The 26,779-nt window shown below is 38.9% G+C and overlaps 1 protein-coding gene across 1 annotated transcript in view; it reads right to left on the bottom strand.

Moving 5' to 3' along the window:
• Window positions 1-26,779, bottom strand: part of MYLK4 (myosin light chain kinase family member 4) — a 76,325-nt gene that overhangs the window by 16,175 nt on the left and 33,371 nt on the right. Inside the window, exon 3 of the mRNA XM_033060891.1 lies at window positions 426-492. Within this exon, the coding sequence (XP_032916782.1) occupies window positions 426-492 (67 nt within the window). The remainder of the gene's footprint in view (window positions 1-425; window positions 493-26,779) is intronic.

Below are 26,779 nucleotides of genomic sequence, written 5' to 3' on the forward strand. Positions count from 1 at the left end.
TCACAAAGTAATCTGACAGTGGTTTTCTGATAGTCAGTAACAGTATTAAAGTAGGTTGCACACTTAGCATACCTTCTGTGGAATTTTGAATTAAGTATTTGCTTTCCTCTCCCACTTTCAAGGTCAATACAACTGTCTCCTAAGCAAGAGCTGACTACTCATTTAAAACTGGGATTTCATGGGTCAAAAATGCTTTCTTTGAGACCCAGCACTAGGAAATATTTTTCTCACTCGAAATTACTGTCAGCCAAGTCAAGTCCTCATGCAAAGCACCTTATTGAGCAGCTGGATACCCTGCATTCACTCATGCAGATGAACACAAATATAACTCAAGCAACTTCACTGGAGCTGCTCCGGAAAATCATGGCTATTTCCACGTTATTTCTTAGGAACTAGAAGTTGATCAGAGAAAAAAGTAGTCTAACCTGTTGAATCTGGCGGCTTCTTTTCTTTTGTTTCTGTTTCACTGAAATGTGACTTTTCTTGGATGACCTGTGAAGAAGGCAATTAACATATCAGTCAGTTTACACAGTGTACATGTTGTATTGGTCCTCATGAAATTGCAGCCTGATTTTTTTTTTTTTTAATGGTCAAATGCAAACACTCTGTGTTCTAACTCACACATTTCCTGTAAATGATGATCCTATGATCCTTATTTTAATCACTACAAGCCAATTTAATTGATACCAGTACAAAGCAAAAGAAATTATCTTGTTTGTAATCAGCACCAGCGTTGGCATAAAAAAGCCTAGAAAAGATTGGGACCGAACATCAGAGACTAAGCCAAAGAGGCATTCAGGAATCAGTTGCTGCCCTGCCCTAGCTTTTGCTGTTAAAAAACTAGGTTAAACCAAATATCGGAATATTTAATATTTGAGTAAAATGTTCAGTAACAATCTTACTGACACTTATCAAAAAGTTCCTTCCTGTTTAATCAACATTTAGGAATGACTTATTAATGATGCAATGATTTATTAAGGTCTGACTGAGACAGTAACCAGGAATTGAAGCGTTCAAGCCCTAGCTTCAGCTTTCTACCCTTCTTTTACCTGCTTTTTACAATGTTGCAGTGACATCTAGAGGTGCCTCATACCAATCCAAGTCCTCATAAAACCTCTGTAATTACTGTTACCTTTGTGGATATTAACTTATGTTTCCATGCTGTGAGCTTGGTGTGTTTTTTCCTGGCCACTCCTAGACTTGTCAGTAGGTGACCTGTTGCTGGGTGCTCCTTTTTTCACCTTCTTCCTCTCACAATGCTGTGAAACTAGCACTGTCATTACTATTATTAGATCCACACGGTGTGAAAAAAGTTTTCACCTCAAAATATTTTCCAGAGGGGCTAAAGCATTTTGTACATATCCCAACAAAGTATACAGGTTCAAGCACTTAATTTTGAGTGCCAAGGTGATCAGTCCCACAGCTCTGTGCACCAATCGGTCCTATTGCTAAACATTTGTTCTGGTAAGCCCTCCACATTTTTTATGTTTTATTTTTTAATTTTAATTTCATCAGGCTACATAGAAAATAGGCATGAAATCAAAGCAATGTGTGTCTGCTATAAACAGAGTTCAAGGGAAAGGAAATTCCACAAGAAGCCAAAGGAATTGAAACAAACGATGTAACTGCATGGAGGGATTTCAACAGGACTTGTTCAAAAAATCTAGACCCACAAAGGACAAGGAAACTGTAATATGAGCATAAGACCTGATACTGACAATTATCCTGGATGCAGTTTGTCGCAGGAAGTTGCAGGCCACAAAGTGAAAAAGGCCACAATACAACAAGGTAAATACCTTTGAAATATAAATTGGAGTCTTGTTCCTACAGAACTTAAATATAATGTAATGTTGCCAGGTGGAACACAGGCAACCAAAAAGCACTGAAAAAAAATAAAATAGGGAAAAGCTGCAGACTTATTTATCCTGCACTGTGCTGGCAATTAGTAATGCACTCGCATTCCTGTAAGTGTGTCAGCCTCTCCATAGCACTGAGGACATCAGCTCAGATCAAACACAGTCAGCTGAGCAAATAACCAGAGAAATGGCCTCCAAGCTCTTTGATGCATGAGGCCAGATTTCACTTCTGCATTCAGAATTAATTGCAGACACACGGCACTTCCAACTAAATATTGCTGTAGTTTGCAGGTGTGAAATACAGAAGCCAGCTTTTAAAAATCCGTCTAGTGGAAGGAACACTGGACAGTGCTGAATACCTGAGACTGCCAGGACATAAATTACTACTGTGTTTATTTAAGCACCATTTCTGATCTCTGACATTTCACCAGCAGAAGAGGAGTTCATAATAATTTAAATGAAAAAGAAATCGTACAAATGAAATATTTACTGACATTCTTCAGAATTAATTTGGCAATTGGGGCAAGAATGCACTAAAGTAAGAAATACAAGTACAAGGACTAGATATTGAAATACTTGTAAATACATGAGCAGTCTATACCTGAACAACCTGGTTTTCTCCACATTTTGCTGTTTGTAGCAACATGTGACTTCAACTTGTCAAATCTTGACCTGGCAATAAAAACAAGAGCTTTTGCCCATTATTTCTTCCCTCCAAAGAGTGGGGGTTCACCAGGTTCTCTGGAGCTCACAGAAATCAATGTATCCTATCCAGCCAACAGGCAGTACAAAGACCTCCTTGTAGTTTGTCAGGGGCATGCACGACATCCAGCCCCAGGCAGCTGAGCAGCTGCTCTGAGAGCACACAATTCCCAAAAGCCATCACACTCCCTGAAAATCTCATCTGAAAGGTGTGGTGGTTTGCTGGAGACATCTATCCCACCTAATTACTCTTCATACCACTCCTCTTCCTTCTGTTAGAACTTTCTTAAGGGTCTTTATAACTTAATCCCCAATAATACTTCATTTATTTATGTATTATTCTTCCCAGACTTATGTAACATGACTTTCTCCAGTCTGTATTTGCTAAAATTACTGTAATAAATATTTCTTAGTAGAAAGCATTTCTCCCCTTTCTTTAATGACCTGAATATGTAAAATCAGGTAAATGGCACTATAGTAATTTTTCCAAGTCATACAAGCCAAAAGTTTCCAAAGCATTTTACATTTTCATTTCACAAAAGCTTAAATATGAAAGTTTCTGTTGTGACCTTGTAAAGTATACCACAGCAAAAATGTGTCTGTATCTACAACTTCGTACTGTGTCTTTAAAAATACATTTTCTAGATTTAAACATATTCTTTCATAAACTATTGCCAGACCCTAAGTAAGAGAGACAGAATAAAAGCCCAGGTGATGATACAAAATGATGTGAGATAGTCCAGAGGCTGAAACTTCAGTGCAGACCAAGGGGATGAAAAAAAAAAAAAAAAGGAAATTATTTAAATTTACTTTAGAAACCTGCAGAAATCAAGGAAAAAACAATTATCTATATATATATATATATAAAAATAATATATTCTAATAGAAATTTCAAATGCAGCAAGAAATGAAAGTCTTTTATGGACATCTGACTCCTTTTTAATGAGCTCTGTATGGTTAAATTCCTTCTTTATACTGCAGCAGTCCTACCTTTGGAATGTTTTTTTAGTTAACTTTCAGATTTTTTATTCACCTAATAAAACTCTTTGATTCCTTTTCCCCTACTGCAAAAAAATTTGTAATGAATGGCCTCATGAAGCAACCCCAACCACTCAGTTAGAGGTCCTTTATCACCCACCACATCTCATTTGATACCAAGACATTATGCTCAACTTCCATCTGGCAATATCAAGATGCAAACTTTTGCATGTGCCTAAACCAAATTTTAACTCTGTTTCATTTTCTCATATTCTTAATAGTTTGCAGAGCTGTATTATGGCAAGATAACCTGGTTTTGTGTAAGATCTGATCACCATTCATTTATCAGAATTATTAAGTTTCTAGAGATTTGCAATTACAGTAATTTCACGACTATAAGGCGCATCGGACTAGAAGGCGCACCTCCGGGACCCGGTAAATTTTGCAACTTTGTACATTATATAAGGCGCACCAGACTATAGGGTGCACTTTTCTTTTGCAGCGAGGCTCCACCCCCAGCTCCCCCCACGCGGTTGCTGGCCGAGGCCCTGGCTCAACCTGGCAGCCATTGTCCCCCGGGCCCAGCTGTACCCAGCAGGAGGGGCGCCGCGGGCCCCCGGGCCCACCTCCACTCAGCTGCCACGGCCATGCCGGCTCTCCCCACAGCTCACGGCTCACACTTCTGTGTTGGCGAATTTCCAAACTTTGTACATTATATAAGGCGCACCAGACTATAAGGCGCACTTCCAGGTTTGGGCCAAAATTTTAGTCAAAAGGGTGCACCTTATAGTCGTGAAATTACTGTAATGAGTTTCCCTAACAGCCAGAACTCAGTCATGGGTTTTGCCACCGAGGGTGCTCTCAGTATCTCCTCACCAGTTCACACAGAGACCTTGGGACAACCACATGCATGGTGATATCTCCTGTGCCAACCTTCAAAGCTGGAATCCATCCCCACCTGCCCTTTTGTGTTCCTCTTCAATACATGTACCTTTCTCCCATCCAGCAGTGTAAAATATCCTGTGGGAGTATTTTTGATACAAACTTATAAATGCTAAAAAGCCACACACATGGGAATTCTCTTTATTCGCAGATGGTGCATCTGCTTCCAAGTAATTATTTTTTTGGTACACTATAACAACTGCTGGCACCTTCAGGGAAAGATTTTGATTCTTGGGTGACATTTATAGAGCTCCTTGAGCTAAAGAAATCATTCTTTTGTAAAATCCAAACTCAATCCACAAACATCTTCTATTCACACACAAAAATTAAGCTCTGAACTATGAGAAGTGTGATTCCCCCAATATGAAATACAAGAGAAGTTCTGTGTGACTTGCTGCTTCGCAAATAAATGGGTAATGATGGGTATACATGGGTATACATGGCTTATTTTTCTGCATGAAAAAAATCCCTCTGAACAACATTATCCTAGGGCAGAAGATGAAAATCAGCAAAGACAAATGAAAGTTTTGTCCATTCCCCACTAAATTTTACTGACTTCCCACCCACCATGCTGGAGACGCTGTGGCTGTCCTGTTGCAAATGGATGCTTCCTCCTGCCAGGCCATTCTTCCCCAAACAGGGAATCTTACACTGACGAGTAGAAAAGGCTTTCACACAACCAGGCTCCTGACAAAGCCCATGTCTCAGTGAAGGTGCAACAGGTTGCACTAACAGTGACAGCTTGAATTTAAATGTCTTTACTTTTGTCACAAGGTCTAGTCACTGTTATTTAACAGAGTCATTACCAGGCCTAAGAAGGGTTTTGGAGGTAGATAGTTTAACTGGTTTACTTTTAATGTCTGTGGAATACACAGAGACCTGTAATAATCACCAACAAATCTGAGGCTACCAAGACACCCACTAGGACCAGAGCACTCAGCATTACCTGGCTTTGATATATCCTTCTTTCACTGCATCTGGGAAATCAAATCAACTAGTCACTGTTGTTTATGAGTTTTTTATCTGAACAAATCAAATCAGGGACAACATCAGGCAAGCACAAGCACTGAAGAATTCAGCTGCTTTTCTTACCAACACATTAGACAGCCTCGCATCTCTCCCTTCTCTATATTGTTCAATTTCCTTACACGTGTGATGACTGACACGGCACATGTGTGCCTCATGCACCTGTTCCATAATCCCAAAAATTTCCAGGTGTTGCTCTTCACATTTTTGCCATTACTATTAAATGGGTCATCCTCCTAAGTGGGTTCTGCTATTGTCACAGTGTGACACAGGAGAAAAAAATCCATCTTGAAAGCCAAATTACCGACAGATCTTTTTAGCTGTGGGGATAAACCACCCACTTATCAAACTACTCAGGCAATTTTTTTTTAATTACAGTATCAGTTAAGTAGCCTCACTGTAAAGAAAGTATTTCTCAACTTAACTAACTCAGCTGAGCTAAGCAAGCAATGATACAAATGGCAAATATCTTCAGACTACACGAACTGCCCTTCCTAAGCTTTTCTCCAAAATCACACAGCTGGGAGATTTCCATCCAAAGGCTTATAAACTTAAGAAATCATCTCCTACAGCTTTGATGACTCAATTTGAATTGGACTCTAGAAATGCAGGTTTCCTAACAATTCATTTAACAAGAAGGGAGTTTAGGTTGAGGCAAAAGACCTGTTTGGGGTTTTTTTTAATTTTCCCTTTATAGACAGACTGTGGTCCTGTGGCACCTCACCATGCAGAAGCCAATGAATGGAATGTGGTGGGGCTCATTCCAGGCTCTGTTGGGGCTGCTGCCCAGCCATCCATCTCCCCATCTCTGCTCCTTCTCACTGCTGCATGTGTATGCAAAACCCAGGGTGCTGCCAGGATGGCACCAAATTAGTTGTGTTTTAGAGCAGTCACCCTTGTCATTAAAAGCCAGCATGGTGGAGACCTCACATTTAATTGCAATGGCACTCTCCTACGGAAATAGTCAGGCATAGTACCCCTACACTGTCTAATAGGGACTGAGAAGAGTCATTAGCAGAAAACTGCCTAAATGCCAGGATATCTGATGACAAAAGTTGAATTTCAGATGGCTGCAGTAGACAAAGACTTCCTCCCTGAGCAAATCCCTCCTACCACTGCCTCACCTCTTTGAGGAACTTCCTGATTTTCCAGGACTGCTTTCTGATGAGCTGTCTTGCTTTGCTTTCTTGCAGTTACCAGTTATTTCTTTATCTTCATCATGAGGTCTCCCTAGTTTTGCAAATGAATTGTAATGGATTCTTGCAATGGTCACTCTAACACATAGACATTCATGTCATGCCCCAAGAGCTATCTAATGTGGCATGTAGTTATGCAGAAATTAGCTGCGTCTACCTTGATTGCACATATTTTCAGAGTTTACAGACAGCAAAATCCCAACATTGTTCAGGAAGGGATTCTACGCAGGGAGCATTGTACAGCAGACACCAAGTTCTGAGGGTAAATGGAAACAAAGTTAAACAGCATTATGAATTGAAAAGGCATGAAACAACTCCTATGGCTGTCAGTAAGGGAGAGAACAGGGTGAAACAAGATGAAAACAATGTCCTAAGAAAACATACAAGTTTTATGACTGGCAGACAGTCACAGAGAGAATTTTAACTCTGATATAGTACAACTTGCTCAGAAGCTGAAATTCTTCTACCAAGAACATATTTAAGTAAAGGTATCTCTCAGGGAAAGAAGAGCATTCCTAAGTCTGATGGCACCTGTGGGTACTGACCTGCAGCATTGCCCAAGCAACAGACAACACATCTGCTGAGATTCTGCAGAAATCTCTACCCTTGAAACCACCAAGCCCAGCAGAAACTCTAGCAAATAGATGTTTAAAAAAATTAAAAGAAAAACATTTCCCACCTATTTGGCTGAAAGATGAAAAATACATGGAACATGGCCTTTTAAAGAGAATTTATATAATACTTAAGGGACCTGTTAGCATTTGTAGGTAAAATGAAGGATTCAGAACAGTTAAAGACTGAGGCTGAATGGATCTTAAAACACATGTGGCAAACAGCAATTTCATTGTGGGCTCCTACTAAAGCAGCCAGTGACCTGCAATTGCAGTGTGATACCTGCACAGGAGGTACAGAGGGCTCAAGCAGAAAACACAGTTCCAACCACTGGAGTGTCTTTAGTGTAGGAAACAGCCCCAGACTGGTAGTAGTTGTTCCTACAGCAAAACCTGTAGAAATGTCAGGAAACCAAAGTCACAGACACCTGCAGGCAACTGCAGGAAGTTCAACTTTATAATGGCAACAAAATGGACTTTCTGACTCTCCAGATGAGTATTTGCAGGTTAATAGTATAGAATCTCTAAACTCTTTAATTTGGAGGAAACAAGTGAAGTATTATTTTACCCTCTTTCTTTATAAGTGGAAGAAGTGGGACTGAAAATGGAGTTATAGACGAGAACATTTTGCAATGGGATTATCACAAACTACTTAAAAAGGTGAATTTGAGGAAAACCTCAAGGCTTTTAAAGGCGCTTACTGTAGAACCGCTGATTTCCCTGAGTGGCAATAGGGACAAAATAACTTATGTGACAAGTAATACACACTACTCCTCTCAGCCATGTGGTGATAAGGTCGTGCTGCACTCTGTGGAAAACGGCTGGGAGACTTTGGCAGCATCAACAAAGCATGAAGTGTCTCCAAGCTACACTGTATTACAACTTCAACCCAAACCAGAAATAAACTAAGCCCCTGTATGAGGCAGTGGAGGTATTTCAGGATGGCAGTAAAAGGCAGGAAAGCAGAAATTTGCTTCAGAAGAGAGCAATCCCTATATTTTTTGCAAGAGAACAAAATGTGCCTGTGGATCCTGTGATTAGGAAACTGTTACAGCTGCTGCTGATGCTGGGCAAGAGATTACACACCCCAGATGCTTATACCCCTTCTTTATCTCTCTCTCATTTCCCCTCTTCCCTCTCTGTTCTGCCTCTTTCACAGTTCTCTACATAATGTGGTTCTGTAAAAATAGGTAGTTTGGAAAAATTTTAAAAACAGTACTACATTAAGTAAAGAGCAGCATCTCTCTAGAGAAGGAAGGATGGAAAGGCAGGTGACTAGAATGTCAACACTATTCACTGCCTTATCCAGTTGTACTCATGGCCACCTACTGCACCACCTGCTAGTAATTCATTCATAAAATTATGGCTGGATTATTTTGCAAAACCAGGCTGGGGACAGACAAATATTTTGCCAACAGCTCAGCTATTAGAACCAAGAGATGGCATTTACTCATAGTTACAGCAGGGTGGATGACAAACAGGAACACCATCCAAAACACCTGATCATCTCCAGTAGTGCATAGAAGTGGGCACTGTCCTTCTAAACTAACTGCAAAGCATGGATTGCCTTATTCATGGCCATACAGAAGCAGACTAGGACTGTGCATGTCTAACGGGACTGAAGGGCTGCTCAGTGCTGCCACAAGAAGTCCACCTAGGATACAAGAGATGTTATTCTTGCTGCCTGGCAGGTTGCACTGCTGTGGGGTCAGCACTGTTCATGTGGGATTAGAGACGGGAATGAGGAATGTGTTAAGAGAAGCAAGGATTGGTATCTGCACATTTGGGTAAATTTGTTCATTGCTATGTCATCAGATATTATTGGTGCATTTCAGGTGTTAAACTCTGCAAGGGTGAAATCCCTTATTTTTCTATTCCTTTGCTTCTCTTTTAACTTTAATCACAACCATATAAAACATACAGAAAAATATGTAGATGTAATTCAGATATGGAGGCACAAAGAACCAACTTTGCAGTCTCATGGACCAGTGCTTTGAGTAACTTCCTCAGAGATCCTGTCCTTTCCCTCTCACCCAGAGGAGAGTCTGTTTGCCCTAAATGCTGGTACTATCTCCGACTAAGCTGATAGCTAGGCTCAGCAGTCTCTGCTGAAGGATATCATTCCATGTTCTGTTACTCCTAATGCAAGGCTGACTTCAAGTCTGTTTTTACTTAAACCTAAGATGACTAAGTGTTTACCAAAGCCAGCTGTTGTTCACAGGATATCTTGGTAATTTTATGGCAGCCCTTTTCTAATAAATCAAAGACACAGAGAGGAGGTAATGACAAGCTAACATATGTATGCTATCTCATAAAACAAACAAAATATAAACAACATCATAATATCATCAGCATGATTCCAGACATGCTCATGCTGCCTTTCCTAAGCCCACATGCTAGACAAGTTCCTACCGAGTCCACTCAACATCGCCAAGAGTCTGCAGAAACAAAAATTAATCAGTGAGGGAATTACAAATGTAGCTGCTGTATTTTAAAGCCCTGAACTCTCCATCGGGGGCACCTACATCACTGCCATCCTGGCTCCCCTCTGACCTGTCAGAAGCACAAGCTCCTGTTCTGCTACACCCATTGGTTCCCACAAACTCACTAGCAAAGCCTGCAAGGTCCTCTCCTTTCTCCAACACTGTTCTTCTATTGCAGCGAGCCTTGCACCTACTCTGGTCTCCAGGAGGTGCCGGTTCATTAACACGCCAGGCCTACAGTTTACATTTATAAATAATTTAGATGAATATGTACTTTCACCAAGATAAGAAGGTCTCCACCTGGTGATGGTAGCATTCTGCAGTGATGGCAGCATTAGAGAGATGACCCGTGGGTCTCACTCCAATGGGGCTTTTACAACAGATGTTTTCATTAATGTTTTGAAAAGTAAAAGAAGCCCTGAACTCAGATGCTCAAAATAAATAATATTTTCTTATCAAAGTAATTGTGTAAAACAAGAAAGCTTCTCTCCTGTTGAAACTCCTTTTTTTTAAACCAGTCCAGCCTGAAGTACAAGAAGGGCCTGTAATGACAATTTTTGTTGTCAGTCTTCTTTGGCAAGGAAGCTATTTTTCTCTTCAGTTAATGATGCTCTGGAAACACGGCTGTACAATTTATATCCTTACATAGTGACAGATCGGTCAGTTCAGCTGACAGAGCTTTACAAGATGCTCTTCTGCTGCTACTCAGCACTGACTGATATTTTTATAGTTTCCTTTGAAGGCTCAAATGTTTCTTGTCTATCTAAGAAGTGGGGTTGCCTTAGGGTAACCAAGCTGAAAAGCACGTGGTTTGCTGACCAGGCCATTCTGAGTAATATTGGATGCAGTGCTTCTTTTCTTCAAGGAATGCTGTTTCCAGTAATACCTTCACATGATGTTTTTCCTGCTCAAAAACTTTAGAAAAACGAACTCAGGAACTATTCTTTAATTGAACCAAAGAGTAAAGCCTGCCTTTGGGAGAAAAAAAATTAAGCAAAATGGAACAAAATATGAAAAGCAACCTTTTTGGTTCACTGTGAGATAATTAAATACCAACATACTTTGTCAGAAGAAATTCCTTAATTTTCTTTACCAAAAAAGAATACTCAAACTACCTTACAAGAACTTACTGGAGCCAAGAGAGTCTTTCAAGAAATTTTTGGTGTCTTTCAATCTGAACTTTAAAGAACATGATGAATCTCTCATTATGGTAACAGAGGCATTTTTTACCCAGGGAAATTTACACAAGCCACAGCTCCAGTTACAGTAACCCTACCTCAGATCCCAGTTTAGAAGTCCCCTAGTCCTCACCAATGGAGAGAAATACCAGATCGGAACAGCACACTTAAGTTGTTCTCTGAAATAAAGGACAAACATATGTACATGCCCTGACCCAAGGAGACTTTTTACCAGTTCCACTAATCTCTAGACCCTGGTGCTCATAACATGACTCCTGCAACTTGATTCCCCCAGATAAATATAATTCCAGAAAAGATCATTGTAAAATTCATGGACAGGACCCAAGACTACTGATGTCTGTCAATCTTTTTTATGTTCTTCATTGTTATGTTTTACAGCTGCAAAGGAATGATTAGAGAAAAATGAAGGTCTGTACAACAAGTAGATTTTTCCATATTTTTTCCACTGAAACCTGCTCAGCTTGTTCTTATACTTTTCACTTTTAGAGCATATTGGTTGTTCTTTCTTAAATGTCAACAAAACAAAAAAGCTGAGCATGTAGCAGAACATATTCGTAGCTTGCAATGATTCCTGCCAAGATGAAACACAAACCTGGGCTCACCTTTTCATTTTTCTTCTTGAGCAGATCATCAGCTGTTGTCTCCGAGAAAACGTGCATCCTAAAGGGATGTCCAGCTCCTGCCTTGCAAGCTTTACGTTTTTTAACATGATGTTTTACACTTGAATTATGAATTATTAATGTTTTTACCCTTTCTACCAGAGGTCCTACAAGTTTCTGTAGTCCAGAAACACCTTGTTCAAGTCCATCTAGTCTTTTAACCTGCTGCTCTGCTTTCCTGTTTATATCAGAAAGAGATTTTTTCATTTTAAGGCAAAGTCTCTTCACTTCATTATTTCTCATTTTTTTGTTTCTTTCCATCCTTGATCCAGGTTCAGATGTTTCCGCCTTTACCATCTCCACGTCTTTTTCAATGCAACAGATTTCTTGGGAAACACTGTTAAGCTTCTTAAGGACATTCTCTTGCAGAGTCAACAGTTTATCAATTTTCTCTTCAAGGGAGGCAAACTTCACATCCATGATGTTGAAACTTTCAGATGTGCTGACATCACTTCTCTCAACATGAAGAGTTTGAGGAGGTTCCATTCCATTATCTGGCCCTTGGTTTTGCAAAGTGTTTCGATCACATATTTTGGCCAGGTTGTTGACCATAGACGTAGAAGAGCTCTGCCTGCTGGATGTGGTCATTTTGCTGGTTTGGGTATGGGAAGGAAATGCTCTGATGGTCAGCTGCTTGAGGACAATATCAGTTGCAAAGGCTTTCCATCCAAGCTGCTCAGATATACAGCCAAGTTTGGCAACTCCAGCACAAGTAATTTATAAACTACTCTAATGTATTTGACTAAAACAGAGAAAAGAGTAAATTATTTAGCAGAAAAATGCCTTTTATCCATTCTGTTCTTTACACATATATAAATATCTATCTATTTCCAAATGAAGAGAATATACAGATGCATGTCCTAAATGCACTCAGTTCAGTGACATGCAGGTTGCTGTCCTAGCAAGGTCCATGCCCCAGCAAGGACCAAACTATTTGCACTCCAATGGCATTTGACAGCAAAAAGGCTATGCGACACATGAGAAGTCATTAAGGGTAGAGAGACTTTGGCAGTGGTGCTGTTGCTTTTCAAAAGCCTAGTATGTAATGTGATCCCCACTCTGAGGAGAATAAGGGTCCTAACAGGGAACTTAAATGTGGCTGCTTGAAATTGCTATGTTTTAAGGTAAACTTTTCAGATGAAAACTTCTATTCCTCAAAAAGTCATGTAGGAAGTCAATAGAGTGGTTAAAAAAATAAATACATTAAAGAAAATAAAACAAGAAGGAGATTGCTGGAATGCAAATTATTTGAAAAAAAAAATTAAAATCAGAGCCTTTTGTCTATCCTATGTCTCAGCTACCACACAGCCAGCTCTGTGTGCACAAGTAATTAGCTCTATAGCTAATATTTTCATTTAGTTCTGTATTTATCAAGGCTGTTCCAATTTGCCACAAATTAAGAGGTTTATGTTTTACTATGATCTGGCCATCCAAATACCAGAATAGAACATTTGACAGAGATTCAGCTCTTTGTTTGCCTGAGAGTAAATGTCTCATGATCAGTGATTAATATTCCTAACTCAAACAGTATATTTAAGTTTTGCTTTTGCAAAAGACCTTTGTTTCTTTCAGAAAGACAACGTTGGACAAAAAAGAAACTTCATTACTGGAAATAGGCTTCCCCTAAGGGTGGGTCTGAATTATTGAACACCTTTCATGTTGGTTATAAAAACAAAAACAGAATATAAAGCAAGAATAAAACCGTAATTTCTCATCTCAAGTCAACTATACTCCACAGGAGGAAGAAGTAAATCACTATGGATCAGCTTGATGGAGACAGGCTGCCTCTGAAACACAGAGAAACAGCTACCTTGTACAAATGACTGTCCACACATTGAACACACATAGGTCAGTCTGCAGTGTTGCCACATCTTTTATAGAAATAAACACATAAAGTTGGCCAGCTGGTTGATAAACAGCCAGACTGTTGCTCTGCTCAAAGGATCAAGAGCTTCTTTTGTGATCCCTGTGAACTATTTCTTTTGTCAACCTCAGTTTCTCCACCTTTTAAACAGGGAGCATGAGGGATAATTCGGTAATGGACAGAGCGAGTCTGAACACATAACACATTAAACAGTCTTTCAAAATTGCATGGTCTTCTCTTCAATTTTAGATGCCAAACATGTCTTTTAGAGTCAATCACAGCTGAAGCTTCCAAAAGCTTCCAAAGGCATTCTCCCACAATCATTTGTGACTCAACATGTAGTCAGTGTTGATAAGGATAAGCTAATTCAGGAGCTTGTTCTCCAGTTACTGCAGGTTCATAAGTACATTTGTCACCTTCTGGGATCAGAATGTTACTGCAAGTGAAAGTGAACTTTGTTTATGCATGACCCTAAAATATGGATTGAAATCTCTTCTTTAAATCAAAGACATACCAAGAGGTAATCATGTGTTACCATGCACAGCATATTCACTGAGAAGGTTAAATATTTTTAAAATAGGAAAGGGGATTTAATAAAACCTAACAATTTAAAGATCTCTATTTCATTAAAAGAATAATATACACGACAGCAGTTAAAAAAGAGGAAGTAATAACAAAGCGAAGAATATCACATCAGTTCCAGCAAAGTAGTTTTGTTTGAAGCCCATTTTCTTATATGCTAAAAACATGAACTAAACTTTCCTGATAGTTTCATATCTGCAGAAACCCCTGTTGGACACAAACTTCCAGAAGATGCATTTGAATGTCATTTAACTGGCCAGGTTTGAAAAGTCATTTATCTTGGACGAAACATCCCTACAGGAGTTCATGGTGAGCTTTCCCCTGTCCCCTGACCTCCCTGCACATACACAAAAAAAAGGTTAAAGGTTTATTAGATTTTGCCACCCATTCAGCTAGGACTCCTGGTATGGGGAGTTTCATAGGCAAAGACTGTTAAGCACAAGGTTCCTATTTAAAAGGAACAATTTGCTAAAGCAAGAAATTATTAGAAGAAAAAAAAGGACATACAAATAGCAATGGTAAAATCATGCCTTATATTACTGTGCACAGCCACATATGTTAAATATTTAAATCTCTCCTAACAGTTGCCCTGGGAAATACTATGTGAAATGCCTCAAACCAGTACTATAAACACTAATAAAAATTTTAAGCTCTGTGAAGTAAGATCCTATTATCAAGTATCATCTGTAAAGTCCTACTGATTTAATATTTTACATGATATACACTGAAAGGGTAGAAAGCAAGCTATAAAAATTCTTCATTAAAAGCTCATCAGTATGTTGGCAGTTCTGTCTGAAGCTGAAGTGAACTGTAAGAGAGAATTGCTGTGCAGGGTCTTGAAAATTGGAATAAATTAAAGAAAACTAACATCAGCTTGCTTGGTAGGCTCAGAAAGCTCTTGCCAGTAACTTCTTCACAGCTGGGAATCTGTGATCCCTGTCTCTTGGTCTGTAAACCAGAAATCACCTTACATATCCAGATGTTTTTTCAGAAGCTCGATGAAAATTAATTACTTAAGGGAAATTGTTCAGTAAAAAGTAGTGTCATTTAAAGTATTTGAATATTTCCTTCTTAGTGCTGTGAATTATTACTGCTACATTATGAAATTCAATAAAACTATATGGAAATAATTTGATCCATTTATAATAAAAAGCTGAATGCAGTTTTCCTAGTGACTAAGAGAATCTCTTGGTGCCTGTACCTATCATTAATGCACAAAATAAGCCTATATAATAGCATTCTTATTTTCATCTCACAAAATTTAGTGATGAGTGATCACTGGATTTGCACAGCACCATAGATGCTTAAAAGTCTGTAGGAAATTAAGGGCGTGAGCTACAGGAATTATTACTTTTCATTAATTGAAAACAAAGAAACACAACTGATTGAAATACATTAGAAAGAAAGCAATTCCACTAGTTTTAAAGATTACATGATTCCCCATGTTCCAAATATTGCATAATACTGCAATTCAGAATCTTAACACTAGGCCACTGAACCATGGTAGTGGCAACCTCAGCTCAAAGGCTGACATTGAACCATGGGAATTTTTGCACATAGGTGTAACAAACATCTGCTAATCAACAGAGACTATGTATGATATTTGACAATCTGCCATACAGTTTAACTTCTTCTATACAGTTGCTGCCCTGTTGATGATGAATTCTTTGGATAGGCTTTTATATAAAAGATAATCAACCTGTAGTTCTCTTTTACTTCAAGGTCAGTTGGAAAAAGTCTTAAAGCAGCATATACAATTTTCCAAGTGTCATGGCATTGAGAATTTGGAAGAAATAGCAATGAAGCACCAATGAAGCACCTCCTACTGTGACTTTCACATTTTTAACATGACTGCAGGCATGATACAGTGAGCCTGCAAGAGATGCCATAAAACTCTGTAGCATATATATAGATACAGTTAAACAGGTGAAGATTGGATGGAGTGGAGAAGTAAATTTTTCCTTCTGATTTCTCGCTTGAACTCAAATTTCAGCCAGTGTTATTTTCCCTGCACACACAAATATGGAAAGCTGGCCAGCATTAGGAATTATCCCAGCATAGCTATTTGCTCCCTAGCTCTATTAGCTGCCTGCTTCTGAACTGTGATCCTCCAGTTCAGAGATGCACAGACCAAGCTTTTAGCACATTCTGCCCCAAAGCCTGCAAAACGCAGGAGGACCTCAGTTCCACAGTGTTTGGATCTCAGTCTCATAGGCATTAGAGAAAAAAAAATTGAATAAAAAAATCATAGCCCAAAACACCAAACAGTTTCTAATCAGTAAAAATTGTAAAAATATGTAATATTTGTGGTTCTTTTAATTTCACATGACAACTTATCAGTCCAACTAAGTTTTCAACAATTCTTGGTCCTCTGATCATACAGTTGAGCTGTTAACTATCCTGCCTTACCTTATCTTGTTCTACTGGACCCATATTACCAGGAGTTACTCTCTCCCTCCATACTTTTTTAAACTGAGTCTTCTCAATTAGTTCAGTTTAGTTCCTTTCTTTTCCTAACAATTAAAGGTCCAGACAGTGTACCTCATAAATTTATGTCTGCTGGCATCAAACATTATAAACAAGAACACAAGTGGAACACAAGTTTTACTTGTAAAGTCTTATTCCAACTTTTTGGGGCTGTAAGCCATGAATCAAGATATGCCATATTTTGTGGACTACTGCTATACTGAACTTTACCTGGAGAATATGGTACACATTCATCAATGTTGAGCTGTTCTAAACAAAGTATCCCCAAAACTCTTATGTCCAGTTTAATATTTAACTGCAATGGAGGACTGGGGTGTTTTTCCTTCAGAAATAACATGGGGCCACCTGCCATGCATGAGTTGGCAGCATGTGCGTGATGCACGCTCCACGTTCCAGTCATTCCTCACTAGTGTTCCCTGACATTTCTGTACCCATGTCCTGGCAAGGATTGCGTTTACAAAGGGAATATATTAAGTGGAGTTGCCTGCAGGTATGTGAACAATTAGCTCTGACTGACTTTCTCAGTTTTCCAAAAATACTATCTAAATTTCCCTTGGTGCAATTGAAGTTGATTTCTTCCTGTGCCATCCATAGATGACTAGAAAAATCTGTTCTCTTCTCTTCTGCAAATACATTTAACTCATTTGAAGTTTATTATTGCATCTCCCTCTCAGTGTTCTCTCAAATAGTTACTTTGCACAGAAAATCATATTACCATTTCCTAGAATTGAGAAAAAAGGGGGGATTTTTTTCTAGAGTATTTTTCTGGAGAAGCTGCCTTCCTAGATGAAAAGAAATCAGAGATTCTGTGTTTGTGGATTTTTAATAAATTCATTTGTGAAAATGGTACAAGCTTACATGTTATGCTATATCTCCCAGAAAATGTAAGATTTTGCCTTCCTTAGAATATATGAATCTTTTTTTCTATTAAAAAATTTTTCTTAAATCTTTAAAATAAAACCTCAGGACAGAGAAAAGAAAAACTTCATAAACATACAGCAAGATGCTTTTCAGTAATTTTAACAAAATTACTATCCATTGTTTTATATTTCAGTGAGTTAAAATAATCGTAGAAAATGGTAGAAAAATTGTAGATAATCTCTCTTTGGAAGATTATCTACAATTATCTTACTTTTCTGCTGACTTCTCATTCATTTGTATTCTTTTAGATGTCTAGTTCATGCGTTATATATCCTTGCCCTACATATCTGGAGCTTCCATATTCTTCTTCCTTTCTTAAAATTAATTGTCTCCTGCCATCCTGACTACTGTTTTGTCTTCAGCTTTTATCCTGTGGTTGATCTGAATCCACTTAATGAAAACCCATTCATAAATTATGAAAGGTCAGGGAATATTTGCTACCCTACTTTTATGAAGTTCTAGTTCAAATGAACTATTCTAATTATCAATCTTCTACAAATGAAAAAAAAACCAAAACAAAACAAAAAAAAAAAAAACACCAAAAAAACTCAAACACAACCAACAAACCACTCTTTTTTCTGAAAATCTGATCAAGAGAAATGCAGACTTTGTTCTCAGATTTTTCCCAGCAATGTATATTTTGTGGTTGGAAAACTCCTCTTCACTCCTCTGGTAGCAGAGGAGGTCCAATAGTATGTTTCATACCTGAATCACCAATTGTGTTTTAGAGATAAATCATATATTTGTATTTTTCCCTGTCGTGATAGTGGTCATAAACTGCAGACTGTCTCTTTTAATCATTTGAAATATGTTGTTTTGAAGAAGACCTTTATATCATGCGGAGAATATTTCTGTAGAAGTCTCAGTAAGATCCATATCTCAATAAGTCTCAAAGAAGGAACAACTTGAGACTTTGGGGAAGGAGGAAAACCACTATCCAAAATACTCCAAGATTTCCATGTACTAGTCACAAAGCTGAGAATGTCTGTACACAGTAATGCATGTGAGAGCTAAAGCACTTCTGCTCTTTCTCTAGTGCACAAAAACATCTCCCTGAGAAACAGTATAAGCTTACAGCTGCCCAGCTCTGAAACAGATTAGAAAGCAAGCATGAAAGCTATGAACCAGATTCAGAAAGTCATGCTGTTTGCTGAAAGTTCACAGATGTCCCTGATGGTAGTACAGAAAAACCATTCTCTTCCCTCTGCCCCCATTCCTCCCACCCTTCCCAATCAAAAAAGATCCATCAAGGCAGATGAGGAAATTGATCTGAAAGGATATATTTCTACAATCAGCAGTCATGTTGGACTCCACCATGGGGGTTGAAATAACTGCATGCTAAGATTAACTGACATACTGTATCATAAGTGATATACCTTTATGGCTCCTCTGGGATCTGCCCAAAACACTTGTCTGCAGCTCTGCTTAGGGTCAGAAGAGGAAACAGCTTCATACAGTGCAGAAGCATACAACAAGAAAAGTCTGGCACTGAACTTCATGAGGTAGGACTAAGGAATTTACTGCTCCACAGGGCTCTCTGCACACAACTACTCTACGACCTGTTAATTAATTATGAATACTGACTTCCTTTACTGTAATGACTGCCGTAACTAAGTACCCTGGAATATCCCAGGGATAAATGATGAGAGCAAGTCCCTGAAACAAACTACAGAGAGATCCCAACACAGTTCAGTGATAAATCTGCAGATGTCTGGTAATGGTCTTTTAGATGTACTACCACCTTCAAATTCTGAGCCGCTCAAATTTTGAGCATTTATGTGATCACCATTTGCAGAAAAATAAATGCTAATTGACCTGTATATCCTTCTGTAGAAAATATCTTTGAAGATGAAAATGATAACAGAAGGCACTATCCATATTCTGGGGGAGAAATCTCTTGTACTCTGCAACTCTGAAGATCTCCTTCATGTGGAAAAGCATTTGCACAGAAAACATAGTGTAACTGCAAGTTGCATGATGCAGCATGCAACATGTATCCAGGTCAAGAACAACTAACTCATACATGCCATCCCAATGTTAATGGGTTTCTTTGGATGGGTGAGAACTGCACAGCACATTAAAAAAAAGCCACCAAAGTCAGCATCTGTCTGCTTAACAGCCAAAGTTCAAAGCACTTTGCCATCAAAGTGCACGGTTTTCTTTCACTGAGGGTTGGTCTCCACTATCATCTCCTGCTGTCAAGATATCACATCAAGAGTTTCACCTTTGCTTAGCTGTCCCCAATTAACTACACTAAAAACAAAACAAATCTCAAAACCCAGAGTTTCTTAAGGCTGAAAAATACTGTGTGATAAATTACCCATTAATAGCCTAAAACTCTATTTCCAGGAAGCCTGTTTAAAGGAAAATTCCTGACTTTCTGAGGCTAAAGCAGAGGTGTCATAACTCTGAAACAGAGCAATGAAAGAAGTACTGTCTCCAGGTGCAGCAGGAGCTATACCTCATTTCATCTGCTGGGTAGACTGGTTAAAATCTTTGGTTTCAATCCAAAACTTTCTGGCAGCTAGCATCCTGTATTAAAATTTATAAACGACAAAAGGCCTTTTCTTACAAAAAAGTTAATTCAGGATGGATAGGCTGAAAGGACTTGAAAGGGACAGTCATCAGAAGTGGTTATATGGAAAACTGGATGTAAGTAACACCTTTTGCTCTACCAGAACATACTAAAAATACAGTAAATGCAATTTCAGTGAGAAAGGGAAACTGTACTGATTAAAAGATCTCTAAAAGTGCTGTGGAGAAGAGCCCCAGAGCTGCCTCTCCTGTTGGGAGGTAGACGTTTTTAGAAGTATGTAATGTCCTGTCCAGAAGAAACACAATGATAGCTCAGCTTTCTTCAAGCTGACAAACTTACCTACTGTCCAGCACAAAATAGCAGAGCCCTGTTCAGAAACAGTGGGCATCCTCTGGGGTGACTGTCTACTCAACAGGCAGAGCAGACCCATGTGTGCCTCGGGCTGCCACTCTGTGATCAGCTGGCTTGACAAACTAACTCTTACAATGCAAAGGCAGTCATCTTCTGATACCCTCAGGGTCAACCCATATTCTCTGTTACAAGAACACTCCAAAAGTTAACACCAGGCTACTGAAGATCCCAGTGCAGCAAAGAGGGGAATATAGTGTTCTTCTGATGAATGACTACTGATTCATTTTCACTTGTGGTGTTTGTTCCCTGCTGCCTTCTACTATGGCAGTGCAGAAGTGGGAAGGAAACTTTATGGATTTTTGCTTGTTTGTTTCTTTAGAATAACAGTAAACACTACCCACAACTACTATTAGCCCAATTCTGTATCATATACTTACTGCACCAAAAAAAAAAAGGAATTCACTCACTCTGTGAGCAAGCCAGGGCACTGGTTATTTATCCAGGCAGACTCTACTGAAGAAAACATTCTTTTACCAGTATGACTGCAACCAGATTTGGAATTAAACAGACTTCAACTAAGTAAATCAGCATTAAAAGCTGCATACAGAAAATGCCTCGAAAAACCTCTTGAAAATCTAGCATCAGAAAAAGTGAAATAAATGGCACATTCATATCGGTATGGGTGTAAGAATCCAGGACTTTGTAGAAGAAAAAAGAAAAAGCACCATAAGATGTATATAGTGGCAACCAGTGTTTTCAGAAGAGGGGCAATTGGTGCTTATTTTATCTGTAGGATTGGCTAATTCTGGTGAATGTCGATATTTTAACAGATTGTAACCTAACCCTGGCAAGTTTCCACAGCACTACTTTATGCTTTAGGGATGAAGAATTCAAAGGAAGGGTGTTACCTAAAATTTAACTTCTGATCTATTTTTAAAAGCCCTAAGATCCAGGAATCTAAGCATTAAAGTATTTATCCCCTTTGATCTATTTTTTTATATCAATACAAGTTGCCCATTCTACTCAATTTTTTGACAGACTGAATGGACATGAGGTAAAGGTAACAGAAATCTTTTTCCTTGTCTTCCTGTCCTGCCCAGGGTGCACATGTTAATACCATTTTGCACTAGGAGATATTTTCAGCAACAGAAATGCCTTTTAGCTACATGCCTTCTTTTTTAGCTATTTTCACCCCTAAAGTGTTCATTCCAAAATGAAACATGGCAAATTCCCAGCCTTATAGCTGAACTTTGAAAGCCATCAAAATCATCACCTATTTTTGTCTCCTTTAAACCCCACATATTTCAACTAAATGATCATTCCAGATGCCCAGCCACCTGACTGCAAAGATTAGCCACATTCAGTGCCCAACCAAAGACATTCAGCAAATTAAGAATATCAACAGCTGTTACAGAGACCCTGCATGTTACTTCTTCAATTTTGCATGGTGAGTTCTAAAAAGTTCTCTGGTAGCTGGTAGGACGCAGGTATACAAAACGAGATTCACCAAATATCTTCCATAATAAAGCTTTTTTGTTTTAATTTGTCAGGTTTTGTTCAGCCTGAAAACTTCTGAAGACGAACATCAGTCTTGGCCTCATTGTTGTGAGAAATTTCAAATTAAATTCTTTCCAAGAAAAAAGCACAATTTTAAAGATGTTTTCTGTGTACTAAATATATTCTTATGATCATTTACTCAAAACTGGGCTGCCAAGTATGTGCCTTTGCTAGTGGATGAGGACTTTCCTGGCAGACACAGGGAGTTTGAGCAGGATTTACCTTGCAGATGCTTCTTTCACCTTCAAGAACCCACAGTGGCCCTGGCAAATGCATCCCTGAACACTAATATCTTTTCTTCCCATGCTTTCACTTTTGTCTATGACACTCTTCAGGCATCATAGAGTAAGTAAAGAACATGTTTAAATGGAGCAGAGTGAGTATCGCAATGAAGAATGCACTAAATAAGAAGAAACAAAAGTTCTGAAAGTTAAGTTGTTGTAAACAGGCTTCTGTTTACCATCCAGGAAGGTCCCAAAAAAAGTATACATTCAGATGTTAAGACAGTCAGTCCATACGGACTGGGGGAGAAACTCTGAGGCTACACCTTTGCCATTTTTCAACTTCTAGTGCTTTTCTTGGGAAGTAGTGTTCCTTAAGGCATGCCAGCAATAAAATAACAGCTGTGTCATTCAGGACAGAAGAGCTAAGGTTTTAGTTCGTGGTAATGCTGCAGGAAAACTGCTTTCAAAGGTCAGTTTGGGCATCTCATGAGCACAGTGACTCAAAGCACACAGGGTTGGATCACAGTAGCCACAACTGAAACACTATTTCCCCACCTTAATGCACAGGCTAAGCAAAATCATAAAAGATTTAAAGTGCTTGGCCTTTGGGCCAACTAGCTAAGCAAAAACAGCACTTCCTTTGGCCTGCTGTAGCTTTTCCCAGACAGAAGTTTCTTTTCACAGGAATTTTATCAACATGTACACTGGATAAATCTGCAGTTTGAGTAAATAATAATATACACCAGTGTTACAGAAGTTGGCTAATTAAACAGAGGATGGTATTACTCATTCATTAATATTCCTGAATATTAATGTGTTTCAGCCTGTAAATATTGAGGAAATACTGGTTTTTTCTTTTTAGGAGAAAAGATTTTATTATTTCTATGGCTGCTCAGAAGCTTCATCATCCTACACATTGTATCACTTCCACGCTTGCAGTCCTACCCCTTAAATCTCTGATTTCATGCAACTATCAGAGTTTAGTCTTTCCTTTTTCTTCCATAAAGTCTGATGCAGTCTTGCATTAGACTTTAAAGAATTCAGTAGTCAGGATTATTAAGCTAGAGTCCAAAACAAAAGCCTTGTGTTAACAGAATGGTTAAAGCTAGATCACAAGTGCCAAAGGCCAGATATTTTCTCTCAGTGAGTATAGAAGAACCAAACCAATGAACACAGTCTGTCTACTGAAGCTCAGCAGTTGTATCACTTCTTTGCCAAAATGCACACATTGTGCTTTCCTGTTGTCACCTGCTCCAAATTAAAACTCTGCTACAGTGCACACCTGCAGGCCACCAAAGTGGAGATTTTAAGCCTTTGCTTGGTTCTTACTGTGAGATTCAGCATTAGTTTTATGAGGACAATTTTAAGCTACAAACACCAGAACTGAGGTAGGAACCATTTAGGAGGGCCCATCCACGCAGGTGGCCAGAACAGGTGCAAGGTAGTCTGTGCTGACAGTATTCATGTTTCAGTGTTTCACCATCTGATGTCATCAGGTGCATCCAGAGGCACTTCTGACTGCTTTTTGAAAAGCCTTTGGGGAGAAGCCGTGCCTGCTGTTCATACTTACTTGTATGAACTTCAGAACGCTGAAGCCTTCTGGAGTGTTCCATTTTCTTGCACCTGTAACTTCCCACTTCTGCATAAGAGGGGCTATAGGCTCTCTAAATTTGAATGGTTAAAATGCAAAGAAACAGTAACCAGAAAAGTTAGGGCTCTTGCTGCATTGAACAGTTGACCACAGTGAACATCCTATGCTATGCAGGAGTATAATATTGAATAAACCTCACAAATAGGGAACTCTGACATGAAAATACAGCAGAAGTCCATTATACCTATGCAGTACAAAAAGTGTTTTCAGTGTATTGAAGTGTTTTCAGGCTGTTACATATTTTTTTAATGGAAAAAACATTGCTTAGAATAAGTTTGTTGTATTTATGTCAATGAAAGATCAGATCTGGATTCCTGAGTGTCTAGTGACTGCTTCTGGGATAGGGAAACACGAGAAGAGCAGTCATGTTATGAAACAAACTCTCCTCTTACCTCAAAGTCACTTTCCTCTCTTCTCCTGACCTATCCTCATCTGTTCCCTGCTTCTATTTAGAGAACTCCATTAATGTTACACACTCTAATTTGATCACAAGTTTTTGGGTTCCATACAGAAACCTCCTGGCCAATTTCCATGGCCTCTACACCATGGAAGGGCAGACTGAAAGATAAAAATGGTCCCTTCTCATTTCATGCAACTGATGAAAGCTTATGTTATAGGTCTTTTTACCTTTTAAACTCTGTAATATTTTTGGGATCACAGATAAAAGTAACATCCTCTTTCTCTCTCCTATTTGAAGGGGAAGCAGAGAAACATAAAGCCTTACTGATACCCCTGTCTGGCTTTCCTCTTCTCCTCAGCAGAATAGCCAGCTATTACACCAGTTAAAGTTGAGTATAAACACAGGGAAAATGAAGATACAGAACCTCTAGACCCCATAATATAACTCTAGTCACCTAAAAGATGTTTAGCCTAAGGCTGTCATTCTGTATAGTCAAGGGAGAAAAACGTGAGCAATGTCTACAGGAAGGTTCAACCCCAGATTATCAAATTATGATAGAGGACAAATGGAAAGTGTTCTAGGTGGTATTGCTCTCCTTCCTGATGCTCTCCTTCCTGACTAAAGGAGGTCATCTGCTACTGTTTCAAGGACTAGGGGCAGAGAAGACTAATCTCATCTTTTGCCCTCACTACAACAAAGCTTAGAAAAAAGTCTGTCATCACAGAAACCTGAATCCTGGCTTTCAGCATTGTTTCAGTTATGTCTGTCTCCATCCTGGGCAAGAGCCAGCCTTGCAACCTTCCTTCTACTGCCCTGTTGTGTTAGGCTCTAATGAGAGAGCACAAAGAAACAGAAAAGTTTCATTTCATTCTGAGTTCTCATCTCAGAACATCAAATAGTGGAGGTTTGATTTTGTGTGAAAATGTGGCAGATGGTATTTTCATCATGACTTCTATCATGTAACTTATGAATGTTGCTTGGAAAAACGGCCTTGGTAGAAATCATGGATTAAATCTTGTCCTAAGGGTAGGAAGTACATGAGAATTGATCAGAACCAAAAATTATTTCATCAGTCTGCCTACACAACACAGATAAGCACTGCAAAAGGGATTGTTCTTCTCAAAATACCTGATTTTCACTCTTTGGAAAAGCAATTTTCAGAAGCTAGAAAAAATCCACAGTCTTTGGAAAGGTGGGGAAAATTCACAGAGCAATCTCGCTCCACATTTAGGCTATGTTATTCAGTTTGTTATGAGTCTGCTTCACTGGTTTAATGGTTTCATAAAATAGTTCATTCCTCTCTCAGTTCTCTTTCTTCCCCCTCCCTTTTTTAAAAGAAATAAACAGTTTCCAAGTAATCCTTACACTTTAATCTCAGTACTCACTGAAGAGTCATACCTGAAAGAAGTACCATAGCTCTAGAAAATCATGATTGCTGTGACAAGATGAATAGGGAATGACTGACTGCCACTTCTCCCAGTACAAGAGGATACAGACAATCAAAACAATGTACTGCACATCAGTTTCAAATCAGAAGCAACAGATTCTCACACTAATTACTTGTGCAGGAGCTTACTGACATAGGAAATTGAAGGGGTGGTGGAATAAGGGCAGATAAACAGGCATTGGACAAAATTATGAAGGACAGTTGCATTAGAGGCAATAGCAACAAATGGTCTGGCCATGGTCTGATGTCTGACTGAAGCTCAGAAAGCCTCCCTGGGTAAGAATCACATCTTATGTTCCCCAGTTTTAGATACTGCTACTAGTCACCTGCAGCTGGGATACTAGCCAAGTTCTAAATCAAAAATACTCACATGGAAACCCCTGCTTTATTGCTTGTAAGCCTTTCTTTCTGCCACTAGAACATAGTGCTTGCACCTGGAAACATTTGGAAGCCTTGCCATGACCTCACTCACCTTTCTGCCTCTGGGATTCAATTTCATGACTGATGCATATTTTTTAACCTAAATTTTTCAACTGACACTATGGAAAATGAACTGTGAATACCCAGAGCACAAGCCTCTATTCCCTGACCAATTCATATGATCCAACATGAGAATTAAAAATAGTTGTCACTGGAGCTAACCAAAGAGTTTTGAAACAAAACACTGGAATGTGCTGGAAAATGATGGCTCATGAAAACAGAACACTGATCAACACATGATGTGCTCTTCCAAGTAAAATTAACTAGGGAAGAAGGCAGAGCAATACTTGCAACCCTGCTGGAATGAAGCATGTCTATTTTTCACTTCAGTGCAGTTTTTCTTTTGCAGCCTTCTCTTCAAGGGTGTGAAATTATTACAATGAAATTCAAAACCTTATGAAATGAGCCAGATTATAAATTTCCTTTCAAACTAATTTCAGCCAGCTTGCTTAGTCAAAGGCTTTTTCTATCTTCTGGAAACTCACTGACTGAACTGAAACGTACTTACTGTGTAATAGACTCAATTAAGCTTGTCATAAAAAGACTATTTTACATAAAGCTGAAGGAAGCTAATTTGGTTTTAGATGTTAGTCTATTGAACACAGCATACAAAGTTAAGGCAGAGCA

The sequence above is a fragment of the Catharus ustulatus genome, chromosome 1 (assembly GCF_009819885.2).
Source record: "Catharus ustulatus isolate bCatUst1 chromosome 1, bCatUst1.pri.v2, whole genome shotgun sequence".
NCBI lineage: Eukaryota > Metazoa > Chordata > Aves > Passeriformes > Turdidae > Catharus > Catharus ustulatus.